Source organism: Candoia aspera, chromosome 2, assembly GCF_035149785.1.
Source record: "Candoia aspera isolate rCanAsp1 chromosome 2, rCanAsp1.hap2, whole genome shotgun sequence".
In the NCBI taxonomy this organism is placed as follows: Eukaryota; Metazoa; Chordata; class Lepidosauria; order Squamata; family Boidae; genus Candoia; species Candoia aspera.
Genome location: NC_086154.1, coordinates 250,907,926 through 250,930,664, shown reverse-complemented (window position 1 = coordinate 250,930,664; position 22,739 = coordinate 250,907,926). Strand labels below are relative to the sequence as shown.

Here is a 22,739-nt window from a genome sequence, read left to right as displayed (position 1 = left end):
ATTTGGTGAAGGGGGAACTAGAGCAATGGAAATGCTAAGGCATAGAAACTACGGGACAATAGCAAGGAAAAACTCAGCCTCCAAACTTATCTCAACCTTTCTCTTTATAAACTTCCACCCAAAAGCTGCCAATGGATTTTTTTTTCCAGAAGTGACAAAGTATTGAAGAAACTTTTTTTTTTTTTTTTAAATTTCCACTACACAAAGGGTGGGGTGGAATTTAAAGATGTTACTTCCAAGTCTGACTTGACTTTACTGCCAGGTCTGAGAGGAACAGAGGGCTGGGGTTGATTCTCACGAACCCAGGAGAATAACAGAGATACCACCTGTTTCACAAGATATATGCAACGAACTTTCACTTTAACAGGCTAATATTAGAGCCAAGCCAAATGTCCATTAAATGGGGAATGGGGTTTTTCAAGCCCCAAAACATATTTGTGCATGAGAAAACCTACTTTATGATGACAGTGAGTGTCTATTTTGAGGGACGCTATGAACATTGCCTGGAGTGGTTCATCAAACAATGGGGCAGGTCCATTATTGCCTCACATTCAGACAAACCCTGGATCCAGCAGACTTTTTTCATTAAACCCCATTCTGTTAAATTGAGATCCATTAAATTTAGGGTTTACTGTATTTAGAATATGGAAAGTACTTCAACAGAACTGACACACCAATAGCGTATTTATTTATTGCATCCACCTGTTTCTCAAGGATAAGGAGTGCCAAGCTACCTTGCTAGAAACAGGGAGAAGCTGTCCAGACATTCAACCCAGCATGGCGACATAAGAATTTTTATTGCATACTAGGCTGAAGCCATTTTAAGCGTGCCCTCTGTCAGTACAAAGTTGAGAATGTTCTTATACCTACAGTACTTTAATTTTGGTGTTTTTCCAACAATTCAACAGATGGTGTTGCATTTGTCAGCCTCTGAACTAAGGAACTGTTAGCTGCTGAATTTCTGCCCTGAGAAACTCAAGCTCCCAGTATAATTCCCACAGGGAGTCATGAGTCAGGTTTGACTTGCAAGTCGTCCTCACCTGACACACTAAGGCCTTTTCCTTAAGGGCAATCTGTCTCTGTCTTTCATGTCTCTCTCACCCCAGAGAAAGGGACTAGACCTTGAAAATCAGGGCAGAGGCCCCATCTACCAGTGTTCTGTCTTTCAAGGTGTATTCTGGGGCAGACAAAGTAGCTAATGGGCCAGATAATGACCCCCTCTCTCTGCTGTGATAACTCAAAAAGTTTGTCTGAAGTTTGTTGTACAATCCTGCGCAAGAGCAGCAGCATAGGAGCATAATTTGGATAAGACAGGATCTATTAGCTGTGCCCAGCAGTGTTTACTGCCCAGCCTTGGACCCACATTGAAACAGACAATGATGCACTAGGAGGGCCAATGGTTTGATTCAGTGTGAAGATATGAAGAGAGCCTTCATATCTTCCTCAGAAAACAGAACCCAGCTGTATGCAGGAAACCCACAAGAAGAGATAATGTTAGGCCTAACTTACTTTTAATCATATTCACATCATTAGCACCATCTCCAATAGCCAAGGTTATGGCTTTCTTGTATCTCTTTACCAGATCAACCACCATGGCTTTCTGTTTGGGGGTTACTCGGCAGCAAATCACTGCACTGCATTCGCAAGCTAAATCAACAAAGTTTCGTTGCTGCTGCTCCTTGTTCAAGTCTGCTCTTCGCTTGCTCTCCATATGCTTTTGTTTCTCTTCCACTGTTTTGGGAAATTTAAGTTTCAGGAGGTTCTTTTTCTTCTTTTTCTTCTCCAAGAGAATTTCATTCTGTAAAAAAGTTTCACCTCGATAATCTTTCAGATAGCAACATATTATGCAAAGACATGAAAACATTAACCATACCAAAAGGACAGATGTCTATTATCAGTAGAAACTGACTGTAAAAGTAAGCAATATTGACTTCAAGAGAACATGGGATTGGAACCAAAACAGTATGTGACCTAATAGTTGCATTGATTCTTTCTTGTAAGACTTTTCTAGTCAAGGAAGTGTCCTATAAATCTATTTATGGTCCAGTTTTGATCATTATGAGTGATGATAATCCAACGACAACTAAGGCTTCTACAAATTCATTCACCAAATACATTATTTATGAATGAGCCACCTGATTCTTCAATACATCTCTATAAATAATATCTGCTTCAAATACATGGATACTGATCCAAACCAACCATTTATTTGATCCTGTAAGGCAGTTAGGAAACTTTGGCAAATGGCCACTACTGTGAAAATATACTGTACATATGAAACTGTCAGCCTTTCAAGGTAGACCAGGCCAAAAAACAGACACTGCAGGGATTCCAGGAATGCTACTTTATAACTGTAGGGTTTAACAACCAAATCCTGAAGGCCTGTTTCTTCCTGTCCCATCTTATGCCAAACAGAATCAAGGCAGGGTTATTTTGTGTTTCTGTTTGATGCTTGCTTCCATTTCTTGACTGTGTAATCTCCAAGTCCCTCATTAAGAGCTTTCATATGTTTCCCAAGATTGTCTCTAAATTCTTTTACAGAAGCCAGAGAAAGAGGGGGGAAAGCAACTGAAATTCCATGATTTCCCAGAAGGAGCCATGAAAGGAACAAGATCTTGATTCATTGAAAAAAAAGATAGCAGCTTAATTACACCACAACTTCTTTCATGCATTTTGTTAAGCAGGGAGTGGAACTATGCTGGTTCTGTAAAAGTAACATGTGCTTTGAGAGATCACTAGATCTCAAGCTTTTGTTCAACTTTTTTCATCCCGATGCTTCTCCAGATGCAGTAGAATTACAGTTCTTAGAATTACCACCACCACGCCCCAGGATGGTCAACACTCAACACATCTTGATAGTACCAAGTTGCAGAACTCTCTTTTTCCATTATTAATGGTTACAGACAGTTCTCTCACACCAAAGTCGCAGGTGTGAGTACCTTGTACTTACCAGCCATGATCCAGTGATAATTAATGCATGGTTTCCACCCTGCTGAAAAAAGGGTTCATTGGTGGTACTGGATTTATTCGCATTTGCCCCACTTCTGTTCCTCTGGTTCTCCAACCTTGTTTGCAAAAGGGCACTAAAGGAGGTGAGGCAAGGGGAGAAATCTTTTTAGAAATCCAACATGTAAAACATAAGAAATCATGGTGACTGAAAACAGAATTAAGTATGTCTTAAAAAACACAACCACTAGAATTTAGCAGATGGCTTCTTGCAATTTAAGGTGTACAACGTATTAATGGACTTACATATCTGCTGTTTTCCTAGAACCCCAATGGTGAGTAAATAACTTAATTTAATTGTGTAATCTCTGGATTTCATCATAAAAAAATTATCTACCCAAACAAGAACTTCCAGAAGCAACACACCATCTTTTTTTCAACTCAACAGGCAACTGTTGAGTTGACGCAGAGAAACAGCAGGAGGGAGGTGATACTTAATCCTACCTCCCCACGTTTTTCTCATCCCACAATGTATGCAGGGCCACAACTGGGGGGGAGGGCAAGCAGGGCACATGCCCTGGGCACCATGCTGGGGGGTTACCAAAATGAGTGCTGGGGGGGGCACCAAAATGAGCACTGGGAGGGGTGCCAAAATGGGTGCGGAATCCATGTTTGCCCCGGGTGACACAGACCCTAGTTGCGGGCCTGAATGTATGAGCAACTTTTTCTGTAAATAAGATTCTGAAAAGTGTATTTGTCATGGGACATAGGAAAAGAAACACTAAAGATGCAAAATTCCACACCCCAAGTCCATTTGTGTACTATAGTATGCATCAGAATAGCACAACCTCATATATTACTCTGGAGCTGCACTATTACTTGCCAAAGAAGATGTGTTACTATTCTTTGATTGTCAATTAAAGTGGCTTCGGTACACAGGAATGCCTTGGAATCTTTTTAGTACCAGCACAGTCAACCTAAAATATGACTAAGATACGATGTTCACAGTATTTCATCTTAACAATAATCCTGGGAGGAACCTAGATGAAGAGTGCACAACTGTCACAATATCACCTAGTCAGAAATGTGACTAGGCCTGGATTCCAACCTGAGACTCTTCGTCCAAGTTAAATGTTCCAGCCCAGCATTCCCCAGACTGATTCCCTCAACTCACAAAATGTTCAACCACCAATTTGTCTGATCTACCCAGCCCCTGGCCATTCTTGCTTGTAATTCTCTAAGCTGCAGTCCCAACATATTTGGAGATATGAAGATATAGCACCCATCTGCCCTTCTCAAAGCTGCTGCTTATTTTCTTAGAGTCAAATGCGGAGAGGTGCTGTCATTGTGTCCTGGGGAGTCCAAAGCACATTTTAGAATCAAATCCAAAACATTCAGATCACTTTTAATGTAATCTCTTAATTAGAATTGTTTTACCTGATATCTTCTCCATAGCAGATAGTAGTTTCATCTGTTAAAAGTTCACAGGAAAAACCAATATTTTCAGCAGTTTCTGTAAGAGGAGAATGCCATGTCACAGTTTGTTTTCTCATTTCTTCCATGCATGCAAGCATGTGAACATGTTTAGTCAACAATTCAATAAGAGAAACTTTAGAATTATTTACTGCACATATGTAGAGATTACCTTGGGGAAAATAAGTGGCAACTGACTATGCAAATTACCTTTTTTGTCACCTGTCAAAACCCAGATCTTAATATCTGCTTTTGCCAATTTGGAGATGGTTTCTGGCACCCCGTCTTGTAACTTGTCTTCTATTGCTGTGGCACCTAAAAGCTGCAGATTAGGAAAGGATGAGGCTTATTTAATATGAACACAGTAGCTACATTTAAGCCATTAATGGTTTATCATTCATACAGACTACCAAAATATTAAAGGTGGCTATCCCATGAGAAAAGCTACACACTGAAGATGACCATGGATATTACTGTACTGAGGTAATATTTACTTATTATTGCATTTATTTCCCACCCTATCTTTTGATGCTCAAATTGTCTTACATGAGGGTCTCTCTAATTTTATCTCCAGAACCGCCTATGAAATAGGCTGGATTGAGAGAAGGCCCAAAGTCACTTAATCATCAAGTTCAGCTCTGTAGCTGAATGGGAACTTCAATCTGGGTCTCCCTAATCCAGGACCTAAATTACATCACTCTAGCTTTGTGCTATATTCTTCTTATAAACCAAACAAGCACTTTCTGATCCCCATCCTGATTAGAGTCCCGAGTTAGGTTACCCTGAGAAAGAGAGTGGCTATCTCAGAATCATCAAATGAACTTCATGACTATATGTGGATTTGAATCCAGGTTTCTCCAATTCCTACTTTGACATTCTAAATATGACAGTACCTCTAGCCTTCAGTACCAAAAGGTGGAGGAGGTAAACAATAATCAACATCTCACTTGTCTTTTTTTCTTTCTGTGCTGCAGCCCCTGTAGAGGCCATAGTTGGCAATCTTAGGGCTCATTTTATAGGTTACATTTTTTTCTAGGTCAGCTGCCCCCTCCCCCAATGTATTAGAGTTCATCTCCCAGAATACCTAGTCTTCAGCTACGCAAGCTAAGAACTCTGGGAATTGAAGTCTAACACTTACTGGATAAATCATGTTGGGGAAGGGTGCTTTAGCTAGAAGGATGAAAACATGTAAATTTATTGGAAACTATTTTGGGGGCATAATGTTACAAATGGATTTGTTCCACATCCAACTTTTGAGTTTATCATCAAAGGATTATATCTTAATTTGATCTATAATTTCCAGTATTGGTTTGATGTACTGCTTATTGTTTGTAGTTTTGTCAGTGATTTAAACAAGTATGCTTAGCTTTAAGCCCAAAAGGGATATTCAAGTTTTGTTTAGAGAAAGAATACGAAATATTCTACAGTATTGTAAGTCCTTAATGATATACTGGAATATATTAGTTTTTATGATGCCTTGGATCCATTGTTTCTCCACCCATGCTTTATCATTCATACCTTATTTCCTGTTTTCAGGCATGTTCTATATTTCTCTTACTTATATTATCTTTACTCGTATGCTTTCAAAAATAATAAATGAATGAATAATAAACAAAACCATACAGGAGAAAATATGTACCTTTAGCAGCATTGCAGACAGATCGGAAAATCAAGGTGGAAAACGTAACATGGGACGCACCCCATAGGAAACATTTGCAAGGTCAAATGCAGTGTCAAAGAATAAAAGCTTCCCACCTCAGCTCTCCATCAGACTTACAATTAAATTTTGCTCGATTTCTTCATACACTTTGTCTAGAGCTTCGTCGCGGTTTCTTATGGCCACGCTAGCTGCCATGAACTTTTTATTCCATGCTTCATATTTGTCATTGCTAATGTCCTTGTAGCAAAGGCACAGAGTTCTAAGGGTTTCATTTGCAAAGGCCTGTCAAAGAGAGGGAAACAATGGTTGCAAGAACCTATTTGCTTCTGATCTGAAAAAGTTCCCCTTGAGAATAAGAATAATAACCTTAATCATCCTAATTACCATTATTATTATTTATTAAACTTGTATGCTGCTGAACTCCCAACAACTCTGGGCAGCTCACAACAATCAAAACACAGAACCGTATATATTCACATATAAGCCCATCAGCAGATAAACCGACCCTCAAAATTTTCGTATGTTTTAACAGTCACAACTGGCTTATCTGCGGATGGCACATTTTTCATGGTTTTTTCCTTTAAAATTTGAGGGTTGGCTTATGCGCAGATGGACTTATCTGCGAGTATCTAAGGGATATATGGGTACTTTAAAAAGTATTACCGTATATACTCGTGGATAAGCCCATCCATGCATAAACTGAACCCATTTTGGGGGGTGTATTTTGGCACCTAAAATTCTTGGTTTATCTGCAATTCGGAAAACCAACTTTTAAAAAAAGATAAAATATGGCAGGAATGACAGACCAGATGGAATGAAGCAAGGGGTCTCACTTTCCCTTGCCAAAGGTCTGTCAGGCCCAGCCCAAGAATGACAAAGAATCAATCCAGCCAAATGTCAGTTCTTTATTTGCTCACACCATATAGACAGAATCTTGCCAGACTAAAGCTACTCTACTTGATCTAAGGGGAAATAACCTGGGAAGGCTCTCGGGTGAGGCTATTCTGAACCTCTTAGTCTTCCCATGTTCCCTCTCTGGACTGTGTTTTCTCTTATCTCACTCCCCTCCTTGGAATATGCCCTCCTTCCTGAGAACCAGCGGCGTTACTAAAGTCCATCACATCACCTCCCCGTTCAGAGACACATTCCACCACAAGGTCTGAGTGAAGAGCCAGGTCTTCATAGCTCTTCTAAACAACAGCAGAGCAGGGCCAACTGGATCTCGTGGGGAACCTTGTTCCAGAGGGCAGGTGCTGCTACAGAGAAGGCACACTTCTGGGGTGCCAATAGATGACATTGTTTAACCAAAGGAACCCAGAGCACGCCAACTCTGCCAGATCAGAACAGCCAGGCAGATACTAAAGGAGACGGGCAGTTTCTCAAGTAACCAGGCCCTATGCCATGTAGGGCTTCATAGGCAATGACTAGGACCTTGAACTGTACCCAGAAGCAAACTGACAATCAGTGCAGCTTGCGAAGCAGAGGTGTTACACGGGCATGCCAAGGAATACCCATTACGGCCTGTGCTTCTGCATTCTGGACCAGCTGAAGCTTCCAGGTGGTCTTCAAGGGTACCTCCATGTAGAGCACATAGCCGTAGTCATGCCACAAGGTGACTACGGAAGTCAGACTTTTTCATTTGTATTAATACTGGATGTCTTGTAGAGGGGGGGAAAAATGGAGGGATATTCAGGAAATTCAACTATGAAGGGGAAAAATTAAAATATATATTAATTGATGCTTAGTCTGGACCTATGGTACAAAGTCACCACCAACAACAACAACTTTTCAAAACAGTGCAATTTTATGCTGATACAAGGAAAATCCATTGTCTTCAGGGAATTGAAGTATTGCAGCCTTAGTAAACCCAACTATTTATTAAGTTTTTCTCCTTCAGTCTCAGAAAAATGTTATACTGAAACTATTTATCAGTTCTTAGCTCACATCAGGTAATTGTGCAGGAAGATTGAAGTGGTAAGTTAACCTGATAAGATCTGTTCAAATAAATCCCAACTTACATCCAGTGAATCTTCGGTACGCTGTTTTATAGGATTTCTTGGCTGCAGCCGTTCAAAAATCACTGTATCAGCTCCTTTGCAATAAAGTTTGATGGCCCCATTGGGGTCTCTTGCTACAAAAAGCAAACAGAAAGAGTTAAAAGATAAACCATATCTATACTGAAGCTATGTTATCAAAACAGATATATTTTACAGAAAATACATGCAGTCTTCCACTTGAGCATTGCCCCAGGAATCTTTGCAGCACTCTGGAATCATTTCCAGAACTTTGTCGTCATCAGTAAGTGAGCCAATTATTTTCTAACTCAGCTGCAAAAAGAATGACCTTTCAGTTTGTCAACAATGAAGCCCTGCAGAATTTGGGAGGCTGTTTTCCCATAGGCAGGAATTTTGCCTTCACTCAGCTCCAGAACATTAGATGTTCTGTTTACAGGTCCTTTAAGGACAATAGCAGACTGACAGCTTTGCAGCCGGCACCACCACTACTTCACAATGACCAGAAAGACAGATATTTGCATAGATTAGACAAATGTACACCACCTTACTGATTCCACATTAAAATGCAACCAGGATTGATCTGAGCTGTTTTGACTCTTTCAGATCATGACAATTGTTCTCTCACAGTAGCCTAAATGAAGGCAGTTGGGATAAAATTGATCAGAGGCTTGATTCTCCCTTCTTTTTAGTAGAGGACTGATGCAGAACAGATGAGGTGAAGAGATTTTGTTGTTGTTGCTCCAGGACCATCTTTCTCTACCCTCTGCTCCCAACCACAGCAACTGTCAATATCCTGTTCATAGTGCCTGTTTCTAGCCATTCTTTAGAATAGATCTTCCCCACTCTGCAGTCTAGTCACTGAAGCCACATGCAATGAAGTTTATACTGTAGCTCCTAACAAGAGTTCCTGGGTAAAAAACTACTAAAGCACCATCCTTTCTAAGTTAGCAACAAACTTTTAAATACACAGAGCAATGGTGCTTGGCAGCTTTGCAGTTACTCCTTTATAGCAATTTATAACAATAACAGTTATCTTTTTATAGTTATCCCCTATAAGGCCATATGCACACAGTAAATGGGGATGTGATAGGTGGCAGTAATTTATTTTCTTTTTGCATAGAATGCAGGTGCAGGTGAGGTGATGGTTGTTTTAGGGTGGAGAGCTGATTGGATGATGCATTTTGCACTCTCCCATTGGTCACCTGGTTAGAGGGCATTGATTGGCTCATGTTGTTCTCTTCTTTCTGAAGTTTGCAGCTGTGAAGATAATTCAAAATCATAGGAGAGACTGGGAATCAATCAGCAAAAAATATACTTTGCAAAGTGCCCAACTGCAAAGGGGCACCAACAATTTGTGGGCAGAGAATGTTGATTACATTCATCTCCTGTAATTTGTCCGGAGGTATACAGAAGACTTAAAGAGGAGTAGTTTAATGGTATGTGGGAATGACCTTGGGAGACAAGAAGAAGAGCCACAGCGAAGGGAATGGTCAGATAAGAGGCAGCTTAGCCTTCAGCAGGAATGTGGGAGGTTTAGACAACATGGAAGATGACTGCATGGGAGGACTAAGGCTTACAGCTAATAAGACAGTTTTGTATGATGTTACACCGGAAGAGCATCTCTTTAAGACAGACAAAAGAAACTGAGACATCTTCCTCCTTAAATAGAAAGACGTGGTATTAACTGTGTCTAGAACTGGAAAAAAACAGTTTACTTACTGATAACAGACATCCTTTTTCTGTCACTGTTGAAGTCCAAAATGGCAAGCACCTCGTATGTTCTTACAGTTCCCATTTCACTTATAGTAATAGTATTTTGCGTCCGTGAAAGGAAGGCATAACCGAGGTTTCTGGCAGCAGTTACCAATGCCCCTTCATCTGGAGAAGCAGCATGGTAGTTGAGCGCACCTTGATGATAAGAGCAAATGAGAAATCCTCACAGACACAAGAACCACATTCTTTGTAAACTGATGCTGCGGTTGACAAAGTTGGACAGAGGAGAAGCTGACATTAAGTGTTAATGGAGCTGAAGTTCCTGATCCCTAGTATTTATTTATTATTCATTCATTTATTTATTGCATCATAATCAGCCTTTTTTCTGGAAGCTCCAAGTGACAAACAATGGGGTTGCCTTTTGTTTTATCTTCTCCAACAACAACTCTATAAGCTAGAGCAGTGTTTCTCAACCTTGCTGCCTGCTGCCTAGGGAATTCTGGGAATTGAAGTCCCCACATCTTAAAGTTGCCAAGGTTGAGAAACACTGAGCTAGACTGAGCTAAGTAAGAGCAACGGCCCAGCCTCAAGTTAGGACTTCTGCATGATTCTCCCTAGTCCAAAACAGTATCTTAACTGGTACATTACACCAGCTTTACATGGACTGGCACATTGTGCTTATGTGTCCATTCCATAGTGCTAAAATTATATTGTATATTTATATTTTATGTTTTTAATCACTATGAACTGTTGTTGTTTTAATGTATTGTAAGCTGCCCAGAGTTGTGTTAAATTGAGATGGGTGGTGGAAAAATGTGCTAAATAAATATATAATGTATAAGACCATCTAGAGTGACTCCTGTGCCCCAGATTTTAGGAGATCCTCAGGCAAAATGCTCTATCATGAGAATATGGTTTGGACAAGTAAGAAGGCCAAAAGATATCTTCACTGCCATTAAACCAATCCTGAAGCTGATGCAAGAATCTGACTTATTCCATATCTAGTTAATTATTGTTTCTCAATTCAGATATACTACAAAATCATAGCTAACTAAAGATCTCACACAGGACTGAGAAGCAAGTAAGGAAGTTTTATGCATGCAGGCATGTTTCTGATTCAGTTAATTAAGCCAAGATAAATTTGTTTAATATGTGCTAGAGTTTGTGGGGTGGAGAATTATGAGATAATGGGGAGTAGAATGCTTTGAGCACAAATTTCAGCAAAACGGATTCTTGGCAATGCCAACATTGGCTAACAAATTGTCATGTGGTAGTCATATCTGAGATACTAGGTCAGATGTTCCTATCAATAATGTATACTTTGGAAAAATAAAGGAATAAGCGCCTTCTAAAAAGAGTCACAAATGTGAGATGAGAGGCTATTCAAGTTGTATAAACAAACAAACAAGATCCTTTGGCACCATACAGTGTACATTAAGTAGGAGTACATTAGATCATACCAGGCAGCACTTACCATCACTAGCATCCACCATCACTGTGTGACAAATTGCTAGAAGGAGGAAGAATTGCTGAATTTCAGTTTCCTTCCCAGATTTAATTTTTTCAATCAGGGAGTGATCGTAAAAATTGAGTTTCCCATCTGCATGCGTATTCCAGCTGAAATCAACTTGCTATAAAATATAAGAAGACAACATGGTAATTATAGGCATTCTTCTAAATAATGACGAATCCCTTGGTCCGATTCCCTAATATAGCACCCATGGCACCAATCTGCCCATCTGCATGCTGCAACACAAAACGATAACCTGAACTATCATCTTTATTTCTCAGATCTCTTCTGGGCTTCACATATACTCCAATGGCACTTTCAGAAAATAAAAATGTTAAGGGGCTGATATCCAGTGCTGCCTTGAAGTATGCCCATCTTCCTGAAACAAAATACAGGGAAAAAAAACCCTGAGATAATAGCATCCTAAGAGGCTAGGAGAGTACTTTGGTAAAAAAAAAAAAAAAACCTTGATAGCCACTTGGTTCACAAGGCCAAAACTTCTTAAAATTCCTCATGGGGCTGCCAGCCCCAAAAGATTGAGGACTCCTAGCCTCATTAACTTAGCCTAATTAATTTACATCTAAGGTAAAACATAAGCAGTTCCTGTGTATACTGTGATTTATTGAACTGGGAGGCATCAATAGAAAAATATGCACTGGCTCAACTTTGCCATATGATAACACATTTTAAAATTTGCCATACTCAACCCCAGAAACTACATATTACATGTAGCAACATCATCATCATCATCTTGTATGGCTTCCTTGAATCCAAGTAAATAACCTTCTTTAGGGTTAATTAGATGGTCCACCAAATTTGTATCACTTTATCCAGCTTCCAATTTTATTTTCATTAATTTTAAGTTTCCCTGACCTCAATCAGGACCAGGAGAGAAACTAATCCTTTCCATTTCTCACATGTGGCCCTGCCTTTTTATAACCATCCCTTACTCTCCTTTAGATACTTCCACTGGCTCCAGCAGGGAGTAGAATTTGAGAAGAAAAGGGAAAAAGAGAAATACCAGGTTTCCTTCATGATGAATTAAATCCAGATTGATTCACTGAGTGCTTAAATTTAATGCAAGTAAATAAGGAAATGGAGCAAGGTGATACATATTCCAAGTATTATCTAGTTTGTCTCTGAGATAATAAATATTGACTCACAGACACTGGCTCACCATCTACAGCCCAAGGTTCAAAAAAACACCTGCTTCCCATGCTTTTCAGAGTCTCAGTCCATAATCTACCCCAGTGTTTCTCAACCTGGGCAACTTTAAGACGTGTGGACTTCAACTCCCATAATTCCCCAGCCAGGCATCATAATCAGCCTTTTTTCTGGAAGCTCCAAGTGGCAAACAATGGGGTTGCCCTTTGTTTTATCTTCTCCAACAACAACTCTATAAGCTAGAGCAGTGTTTCTCAACCTTGGCAACTTTAAGATGTGGGGACTTCAACTCCCAGAATTCTCCAGCCAGCCTGCTGCCTGGGGAATTCTGGGAGTTGAATTCCACACATCTTAAAAGTTGCCAAGGTTGAGAAACACTGGTCTATGCACTTAGAAACAGCATGAACCTGCCCCCTTCCTCTCTCCTTGAAGTAGTAAGAGATGTATGCAGGAGACAGACACTCTTTCCTGGAATTCTGCCAATTTAAGATAAATTGTTTCCTACTGAAAATTACTTACCTCTGGATGATTATGCTCTTGGCCTGTTTTATCCCTACAGTCTCCTGAAAAACAAAACAAAATAAAATATCCACTATGGTGCAAACACTATCTTGTTTTATCAAAAGAACCTATCTACTTCAACCATCTGCTTCTACTAGTAGACTGTCAAAGATGCACAGAAACAGACCATGAAGGGAATCTTGCACAGCTCAGGCAAGATTATCAGCAATTTCATCTTCCAGCCATTAGACATAGCTAATAATATCTGGTAGATCAACCTGAACTTCTTCTAAGGGTTTCCAGGAGAATGGGAAATACTTGTTTGCACAGTTACCATCTGGTTTTGCCATATTGTGAATCATTAGATTCATTTGCCTAATGTTTTATTACAGTCACTCAAGGCTACCTTATCTTTGTAGCAGGCAATCCTGTAAGTTAATTATACTAACTGGTGAAGGAATAGTTCATGGAATCATAGAGGTAGGGAGGGCAATTTAGGTCTTTGCATTTACCTTTCTGCTCAGTGCAGGAATCCAAATAGAAGCATCTCACACTGATGGCTACCTAGCTTTCACCTGAATACTCAACAATCCAATGAAGAGGAGCCCACTGTCTTTTCCCTAACACTCAGTGAGAATCTGCCTTCCATTATTATTCCATACCCTGCATTTTGGAGCAAGAGAGAACAGGTTTTGACCTTCTTCTATGTGGCACCCTTTCAGGTTTTGAACAGTCCTATTATATACCATAGTCTTTTATCACAGCTAACCATAAACAACTCCTTCAATTTCTCTTCTAGGTCTTACTTTCTAATCCCTGAACAATTCTGAACCTGTTCTAATTTGATGGATCCTGCTTGAGATGTAGTGCCCCAATCTGTACCCAGCACTCGAGCTGGGGTTTGACTGAAGCCAAGCAGAGGGAAATGTATAATTTGGAAAGTACAATTTTGTTGATGTTGTTGTTCTAAAACTGCACTTGCCCTCTTTTAATCACATCACACTTCTGGCTCATATTTAACTTGAAATCAACTATTCCAACCATTTTTTTCACAAGTACTATTACTTAACTAGATAGTCCACATCGTATACCTGCAGATTTGACTTTCTTTCCTAAGTGAAGAACTTTGCATTTGTCCAGCTTCGTACTGTTACTTCCAGCCTATTTCTCCAACCTGTCAATACCCTAGTTTTGAAATTTATTTCTACCTTTCAGGGAATTAGCTATTCTCCCCAATTTTTTATCATGTACAAATCTGATAAGCATTGCCTCCACCTCATCATCCAAGTCATTAATGAAAATACTGAAGAGTGGGGGATTCTGGACATATCCTTGTGGCACTCCACTTGGTCCTCAAACCTCCTTAATCTGATGAGGAACTTCTGATGAGCATTCTTTCAGTATGACTTTCATGTCAACGAATTGTTCAGTTCTTTCATGATGCCATGAATGTCTTGGTAATCAATTTCATTTGTTGTGAAACTGAGGCTTACCATAAGTTTGTCCATTTATGCTACATTTTTTGAAGGTCATGATATTCTGTGTCAGTGTGCCTGTCTTGTCTGAGAAGATGTAGTGGATCTGTCCCAGCTGTTCATTCAAAGTGGTAGTTCTGGCTTTCGCAGCTGTATCCTTCTCTGGATAATACATCTGCAAGTCCCAGTTGATAAAGTAACTTTGGCCCAGACGGATCACTTCAACACTAGTGAGTAAGAAACAACAAAGTTTACCCAGTTTTCAGAACTTCAGTGCACAAAAGTCATTTAACAAGACTTGCAGATTCTATAGAAGGACTGTGGAATGACCAATGAATCAAGCAGCTCCTGAATCTGAAGGGGCCATTGAAAACTATAGAATTATGTGAAGTCTTAATAGATGCATTTTCATATATAAATCAACTTGGATTTTTAAAACTGGGCCAATTCCTAAGAGAGGTGATGAGTTCCCCTTTACCAAATATGTATAAGTAGAGGCTGGACAGACATCTGTCAAGGATGCTTTGGATCTGGAGTCCTGCACAGAATAAATACAGATGTGTCTCAACAATCCACCTTCCAACTCTTAAGATTCTATAAATGCTAAGAAAAACTGTCTGGCATTCTAAATTCAAAACAATCTTTTATCAGAATACATATTTCTTACATTAGCATTTACAAAGCTGCCAACTCACATCCCTAATCAGAGAAGGGAGAAATTTTTCTGCTTCTCTTTAACCACTGTGAATATGTAAAGAAAGAAGAAAATAAAGACAGCAGCTGGTGGCTGTGTTCATACAATATGCTAAATTTGGATAGTTTTAGCCTTGGTTTACAAAATTAACCCAAGTGTGTCTGTGAATATTTGGCCCATATGTCTTTTGTTTCCTTTTTTAGCATTTTTCTCCTTTCTTTATAATTCTGTGTATTCCTTTTGTTTTTTGTATTCAGTTAATAAAAGAAAAAAGATTTCTTGAAAAGAAATTAACCAAGTTAAATCTTCCCTAGCTTAGCATCTTGTACAATCCCAGCCAGGATGTTGTCCATTCCTTAGTCCTGCTTAGAGGATAAGATCTGTCCCTACTGATTACGGTATCAATGTGGAGACAGCCCAGTCTAGCCAATTACTCTATAATACTAAGATTCAGGACCAACTGCACTGACCTCAGACAATGTACTCCCTCTGCCCTCTCCTCTCTTTCAAGGGAAAAAGGAATGGAGAAGAGAGTGAAAGGAGATCTTTGTGTTAATAATTGCTTTTAATCTCTACTGTTCCTCTTGGGCCATCTTAAATTCAAAGCTGCCTTCCTTTTAGGTAAATGTCATACTGTGGAAAACAGCTTTGATTCTTGTCTACATGTACCAGTTTCCTGTCCTCTAAGTTTTGTAGGAGAAACAAGATACAAAGAATTCTTGTGGGATTAAGGCTACAATCACCATGGCTCACTTTTTAAAAAAAAAAAATCCTTTTAAACAAATATATAAATACTCTCAAACATAGTTATTATTTCCATGAACACTTTTGGGCCCCACATATGCCCAGAGGCATTTTTATACAAGTTGAAGTCTAGTCACTTGTTTAGAGAAAAGGATAGAAGTCAGCTGAGTTGGTGAGAGATCATCCTCAAAGACTAGAAATGGTGGTGGGGAGCAATCTCACCAGTTTGCTTTCTAATATATATGGGTATTTTATGACTGCCCATGCCATCCTCACAGCCATGTCCCAGCATACTCTCCAAACATAAATCTGTTTCTTGGCTCCCAAAAGATTGGGACCTATTAGAACAACTTCATTGCTTATACTCCAATCATAATGAAGGTTCATGTCTTTCTTACCTCACATAGAGGGATATGGGAACCATGGTGTTAAGCACAATGATATAGCCCCAAAAGTTAAGGAAACCACGGTATGGAGGGGATGTATCTTCACCGTCATAGAGATACCAAGAAGAATTGCCAATCTGTTGTTCCCAGTAAGTGTGTCCAATAGCCAGACCGGCGGATACCAAGATGAGTAATACGAAAATCTGAAATGTAAACACAACAAAACAATGCTATTATTGCAATAATATTCTATCCCCCAGATATCAGTAGTGATGTATGGCTGTAAGAGTTGGACCATAAGGAAGGCTGAGTGCCAAAGAATTGATGCTTTCAACTGTGGTGCTGGAGAAGACTCTTGAGAGTCCCTTGGACTGCAAGGAGGTCAAATCAGTCAATCCTACAGGAAATCAACCCTGACTGCTTATTGGAAGGACAGATACTAAAGCTGAAGGTCAAATACTTTGGCCATCTAATGCAAAGAGAGGATTCACTGGAAAAGACCCTGATGCTGGGAAAGACTGAAGGCAAAAGGAGAAGGGGATGGCAGAGGATGAGACGGTTAGATAGCATCACCGATGCAATGACCATGAATCTGAGTAAACTCCGGGAGACTGGAGGACAGGAAGGCCTGGCGTGCTATGCTCCATAGGGTCACGAAGAGTCGGACATGACTTAACAACTGAACAACAACAGATATCATGAATAATCTCAGATTAACACACTGGTGCTTGAAGTGGGGAAAAAATACAGACTTGGTCACTACTGGTGCTAATGAGTCCTAAGAAGTGACTTAGTATGGGCAACTCAGCAATACAGAGACTGAATCAGTATCAAAACTACATCTGTTACCACCTTGTATCTGCACTATTGATATGAATCCAAAACAATTAGGTCAAAAATTGCATAGTATAATGCACAAGAGAAATAACAATAATTAGATGCATTCCTTTTTATTTCCAGAATCTTCACAGTGGCTTGAACTCACTGTTCAAACCCTACAAGAAACGGCTGAAAGAATTGGCCACTTTTAGCTTGCAAAGGTAAGTCTAAAGGTAACTCTCATAACAATCTGATAATCTTTAAATAACTGAGGAAGGTTGTCATAAAGGACAAAGGGCAGAGCAACTGTCTGTTGCTGCAGGTGGCAAGATAAGGATCAGTGGGTTGAACAGATGTTAGGAAGAACTTCATAATAGCGAGAGCTGTTGGTCTTCTTTAGGGAGCAGCAGGCTCTCTCCTTCACTGTTTGCATTTAAGAAGAGGCATTATGAAATGCAGAAGATTAGGGTTTCTTTTTTCTTTTCTTGCTAAATAGGCTGCTGCTAAAGAGACATATAAAGAGACATATAAAGAGAGCTGGTTTGGTCTAGTGGTTAAGGTGTTGGGTTAGAAACCAGGGGGCCATGAGTTCTACTCCTGCCTTGGGCATGAAAGCCAGCTGGGTGACCTTGGGCCAGTCACTCCCTCTCAGCCCAAGAGCCAATCAGGCATGGTATGAGAGTTCTAGTCCCACCTTAGGCCTGAAAGCCGGCTGGGTGACCTTGGGCCAGTCACTCCCTCTCAGCCCAAGAGCCAATCAGGCGTGGTATGAGAGTTCTAGTCCTGCCTTAGGCATGAAAGCCAGCTGGGTGACCTTGGGCCAGTCACTCCCTCTCAGCCCAAGAGCCAATCAGGCGTGGTATGAGAGTTCTAGTCCCGCCTTAGGCCTGAAAGCCGGCTGGGTGACCTTGGGCCAGTCCCCGTCTCTCAGCCCAACCCACCTCACAGGGTTGTTGTTGTGGGAAAAATAGGAGGGGGAAGGAGAATTAGGTATGTTAGGCGGGGGCCCTGCATTATTTATAAAAACAATGAAGGCAGGATAGAAAATAAATAAATAAATAAAATAAAATATTGATGCATTGAAGATGCTTCCTCATAAATATGGATCCTGGGTTTTCTTTGTCAGTACTGGTTGCAAGGAAACATATAGCTTACTTCCCTGATACCATAATAAATGTTTGACTTACACAGATTAACAAACAAAACAGCTTTTGTTAACTCTAAATGCCAAAGAGGAAAAGTAAACTGAAATATCTTACCGTGTACACCACATAATTCATTAGATAGTCGATTTTAGTCCTTTTAAACCACGTTTTCCCACTGTTCTTCATTATTTTTGTGTCTGCCCCTAAAAGCACATAAAAACTACGGTGTAAATGTCATTTCTTTCAGACTCTCAGACACATATTAATAATATATATTTATTTTCTTAGATGCATACGAAGAATCTTTTGGCAATTTTTAAGTATGTTGTACTATTTATCATAGTCTTAACATGTCAAAAACTCTACTGAATGTAAATTTGTGAAAAAAAAATGTTTTTTTTTTACATCAAAAAGGCAACAGTGATATTCCAGTTACTACATAGATACCTGCAAATATGACAAGTCCATGACACACATCCGTGTTTCGGATTTTACAGCCACGTAACAAAATGTTATCAGCATCCAAAGCATAACTTTTTCCTTTCCATATCAAGGTGCCTGTAAATTTATCTAGACGATTGTTAGGCTCTTCACACTCTATCAAACCTAGAAGGTTGTTAAAAAGAGCAGCAAGAGGAAAGAAAAAATTCTGGATCACAACATTGTATTTAAATGTTTTCATGGCAAGCTGCTCTGTTTAAAAGTGAACAGTAGATGACATGCAATACAGGTAGTCCTTGTTTAGCTACCAAAATTGGGACCAGCAACTCAGTTGTTAAGCGAAGTGGTCACTAAGTGAAACCATGACTGTACTTATGATCTTACAGGTAGTCCTCACTTAACGACCACAATTGAGACCAGAATTTCAGTTGCTAGGCAAAGTGGTCATTAAGCGAATCCAACCCGATTTTACAACCTATTTGGTGGCAGTCGTTAAGTGATCCACATGTTCGTTAAGCAAATTATGCGGTTTCCCATTGAATTTGCTTGCCAGAAGCTGGCCAGGAAGGTTGAAAATGGCAATCATGTGACCATGGGACACCGCGATGGTCATAAAGCCAGTTTGGTCTAGTAGTTAAGGCAACAGTCTAGAAACCAGGAGTCTGTGAGTTCCAGTCCTGCCTTAGGCATGAAAGCCGGCGGGGTGACCTTGCGCCAGTCCCTCTCTCTCAGCCCAAGAGCCAATCAGGCGTGGTATGGAAGTTCTAGTCCTGCCCTAGGCATGAGAGCCGGCTGGGTGACCTTGAGCCAGTCACTCTCTCTCAGCCCAACTCTCCTCACAGGGTTGTTGTTGTGGGGAAAATAGGAGGAGGAAGGAGTATTAGGTATGTTCACCACCTTGAGTTATTTATAAAAATAATAAAGGTGGGATAATAAATAAGTAAATAAATAAATAAATAAATAAATGTGAACCAGTCCCCAAGCGCCCAAATTGTGATCATGTGACCACAGGAACGCTGTGATGGTTGTGCGCGAGAACCAGTTGTAAGTCAGTTTTTTCACCACCGTTGTAAATCTGAACCATCACTAAACAAATGGTTGTTAAGTGAGGACTACCTGTACTTCAGCTTTCCTTTGCTTTACAGACCTGTGAAGGTTGTAAATGTGAGGACTGGTCATAAAGTTACTTTTTCATCATCATCGAAACTGCAAACAGTCACTAAACAAGGCAGTCGCTAAACAAGGTCTACCTATACTTCACAAGTAGGAATGGATTCCAGGTGCTACTCCTTTTCTTGACCCATTTTAGAGCCTCTTGAAAATGCTGCCTAGAACATTGGAAGGCCTCTGAAAAATGGCGGGTCATGCATGAAAAATCTGAAGAACCCTAGTGGGAATCCTCCTGATCATTCACCAGGGGCATGTATTTAGCACAGCCTACTTGTATGAACCAAAACAAGCTCCTGAATACCATTTTAGAGACAGAGGCTTATAGTCAAAGTAACAAGTAAAATTTATTACTGAAATTACCTCCTGCTACAGAAGGCTTGCACCTCTGAGCTTTCTAATCTCGTGGTAGGGAAAAAGGAGAAAAAAGAAAGAAGTAAAGCATTCTTCTTATCGGAGCCAAGCTGGAAGGGTGCACCTAAGAGTATCTGTCTTTCCAGAAAAAGCAGAACAAAAGGAACCAGCAGGGAATCTTTGCTGACATTAGGGGAATTAGAATCTTTATTCTAATTCCCCTAATGTCAGTAAGATAAAAGGTGCAAAATATCACTGCTTCTGGAACTGCGTCTGCAAACAACAGTAGCACAGGGATTAAGGGGCAGGGACATCCCTCTTCCCCAGAATAAATGGAGACACCTTATGCTGAATGGGAGTTCTTTTCAAAGATAGTGATTCCAGCCAGTCTTTAGGGACTGCCCATTCCCCCTCATTCTGTGTTCATGTCTATCCTATTTAGAGGGGCTCCCAAATGCTCTCTTCCACGTGGGAGACCAGGAAGGTTATTGGGATAAGAATACAGAGAATTGGTCCCATGGGATTCCCATGAGGTTAGATGCAACCCACTGAATTCTGCAGAAACTGAATACTTTCCACTCTATGATGTGTGATGGGAACACACTCCGTTTTTTTCGTTCAATGTAAGCATCGCTTGCAGAATTTCACCTAATAAAGCAGTTTATGGAGAAACTCACAAATGACTGAGACTTTTGTGAGTTATTTCTTTGTTACTTTATTTCTTAGTAGAAGCCATTAAGTTCTAATTATATTTCCATTAAATAAAGGCACTTGTTGATTCTTTTCTGTTTAACTACTTAGCTTCTGCATCCTGATTAAGAAATAAATGGGAACAGCAATGCCTAATGTTAAGGGGGCTTTCTTACTTATTGAGTTTGCTAACCGCCCAGAGTCCCCCTTTTTGGGGGGAGATGGGTGGTGATAGAAATTTGAATAAGAAATAAAATAAATAAAATAAATGTATTTCTATGTACATGTGAAAAATCCTTGTCTTAAAGACTGGACAAATTGGATTTGATGGAAGATAAATCTCTAAAGATAATTAATATATTAAAAAAAAGGAAAGTATGCTTGAACAAACCATCAAATGCTGCAAGCGCACTTTCTTCTTGAAGGCATCTGTCTGTTATCTCCAGTGACATTTTGAACTTTAAGTTGGTTTCACTAGCAGAGAGGGGAAAAAATAACATCAGTCGCAGTGGCAGAACTTTAACAAGATAAATGGAGTGTTTCAGTTCTTTTTTAAGTTTGCTGCATATATTTACTTGTGCTTCCATTATGTCTTTCTTATTCTCTGGTTATTTTATTTAAAATGTGATAAATCAATATATGAAGAATAAAGCAACAGTGGCAAAATCTATAGGTCCAAAAGAGGCTTTCCCTGCTTGATATCTGAAAATGAGTTGGATTCCAACTTCTAGACAGGCACAACAGCCAGGTAATTAAACAGTAGATTAAAAGCTGTTCTACAGTTTTCCTCCATTAAGTCTAATTTACAGAATGCATTTTGTTAACGAAGTGCAAAAATAAGTTGCATAGGATGACAGAAATATGATATGTTGGTACATGTCATTTTGGGGAATTATATCATTTTGCTAAGGAAAACAAAAACAGGTTTTCTTAACAAATTTGCAGAATATAGTTTTGATGAAATTAGGATTGGGATGGGAATGGGAATTATTTAAAGCCAGCTCTCACATCCACATGGCTAATTGTCTTCTTTTTCCCTCCATTGTATCACAATGGGAAATGGCTGCTTGTGGCTGTTTGTGTCAACTTGTTCATGCTATTCATGCTGTGATTATATGGACCAGATAAGAGAGCAACAACTAACCAAACCAACTGAACCACAGGAGTGATGAATTCCTCTTTAAAAGAGGAAGTTATAAGCAGTAGCCTTGCCATAATGTACAGAAAAAACACAATTTATATGTTTAACAGATTGGTCATGCTGCATTTGTCTCGTTCATATTTTACATCCTCCGGACAGAATTACTTGTGCGGTTCTTAAAAGCAAGATCTACAGTATGTATGTTCATAATAATGAACTGTAATGTACAGCCAAAATACTGTTTTCAACAACAATTCTTCAGCTTTACTTCCTTCTTGTCCTATGCAGGCAAGTGGAATCAAAAATAATGGACAAAACAAGCTTAAATATATCCCCTAAAATTCCCTCCGTAAAAATATAGATTTGTTGTTAAGACAACACACAAGCACTGTTTTTGGCATATTTGAGGAGTGAAAGTGAGAATAAACAGACTTACCCGTCTAATTCAGCTGTTTCTACGTAACAAAGGCTATTGGGCTCTGAACTGGACAACAATAAAATATCAGCCTGGTTAAATAAATGAAATGAATTAAATGTACATAATCGTGACATTAAATTTTCCATGCAAATTTAAACACGTGCAAAGCCTTTCTACTTACAGGAACAAATGCATTTTTCCTCAAACGGATAACATCACCAACTACAATGTCTTTCCATTTTGTGTTCTGAAACCTAAGTAAAAAGATATTTACATAAACACA

The 22,739-nt window shown here is 39.6% G+C and overlaps 1 protein-coding gene across 1 annotated transcript in view; it reads right to left on the bottom strand.

The window, feature by feature from the left end:
• Window positions 1-22,739, bottom strand: part of ATP8B1 (ATPase phospholipid transporting 8B1) — a 51,640-nt gene that overhangs the window by 12,316 nt on the left and 16,585 nt on the right. Inside the window, exons 6-21 of the mRNA XM_063295789.1 lie at window positions 22,638-22,710; window positions 22,475-22,545; window positions 21,289-21,371; window positions 18,693-18,851; window positions 18,360-18,448; window positions 16,294-16,484; window positions 14,476-14,684; window positions 13,001-13,044; window positions 11,282-11,438; window positions 9,814-10,002; window positions 8,098-8,210; window positions 6,197-6,361; window positions 4,630-4,741; window positions 4,384-4,459; window positions 2,951-3,083; window positions 1,510-1,798 (exon numbers count right to left, since the gene is read on the bottom strand). Coding sequence (XP_063151859.1) covers window positions 1,510-1,798; window positions 2,951-3,083; window positions 4,384-4,459; window positions 4,630-4,741; window positions 6,197-6,361; window positions 8,098-8,210; window positions 9,814-10,002; window positions 11,282-11,438; window positions 13,001-13,044; window positions 14,476-14,684; window positions 16,294-16,484; window positions 18,360-18,448; window positions 18,693-18,851; window positions 21,289-21,371; window positions 22,475-22,545; window positions 22,638-22,710 — 2,153 coding nt within the window. The remainder of the gene's footprint in view (window positions 1-1,509; window positions 1,799-2,950; window positions 3,084-4,383; window positions 4,460-4,629; window positions 4,742-6,196; window positions 6,362-8,097; window positions 8,211-9,813; window positions 10,003-11,281; window positions 11,439-13,000; window positions 13,045-14,475; window positions 14,685-16,293; window positions 16,485-18,359; window positions 18,449-18,692; window positions 18,852-21,288; window positions 21,372-22,474; window positions 22,546-22,637; window positions 22,711-22,739) is intronic.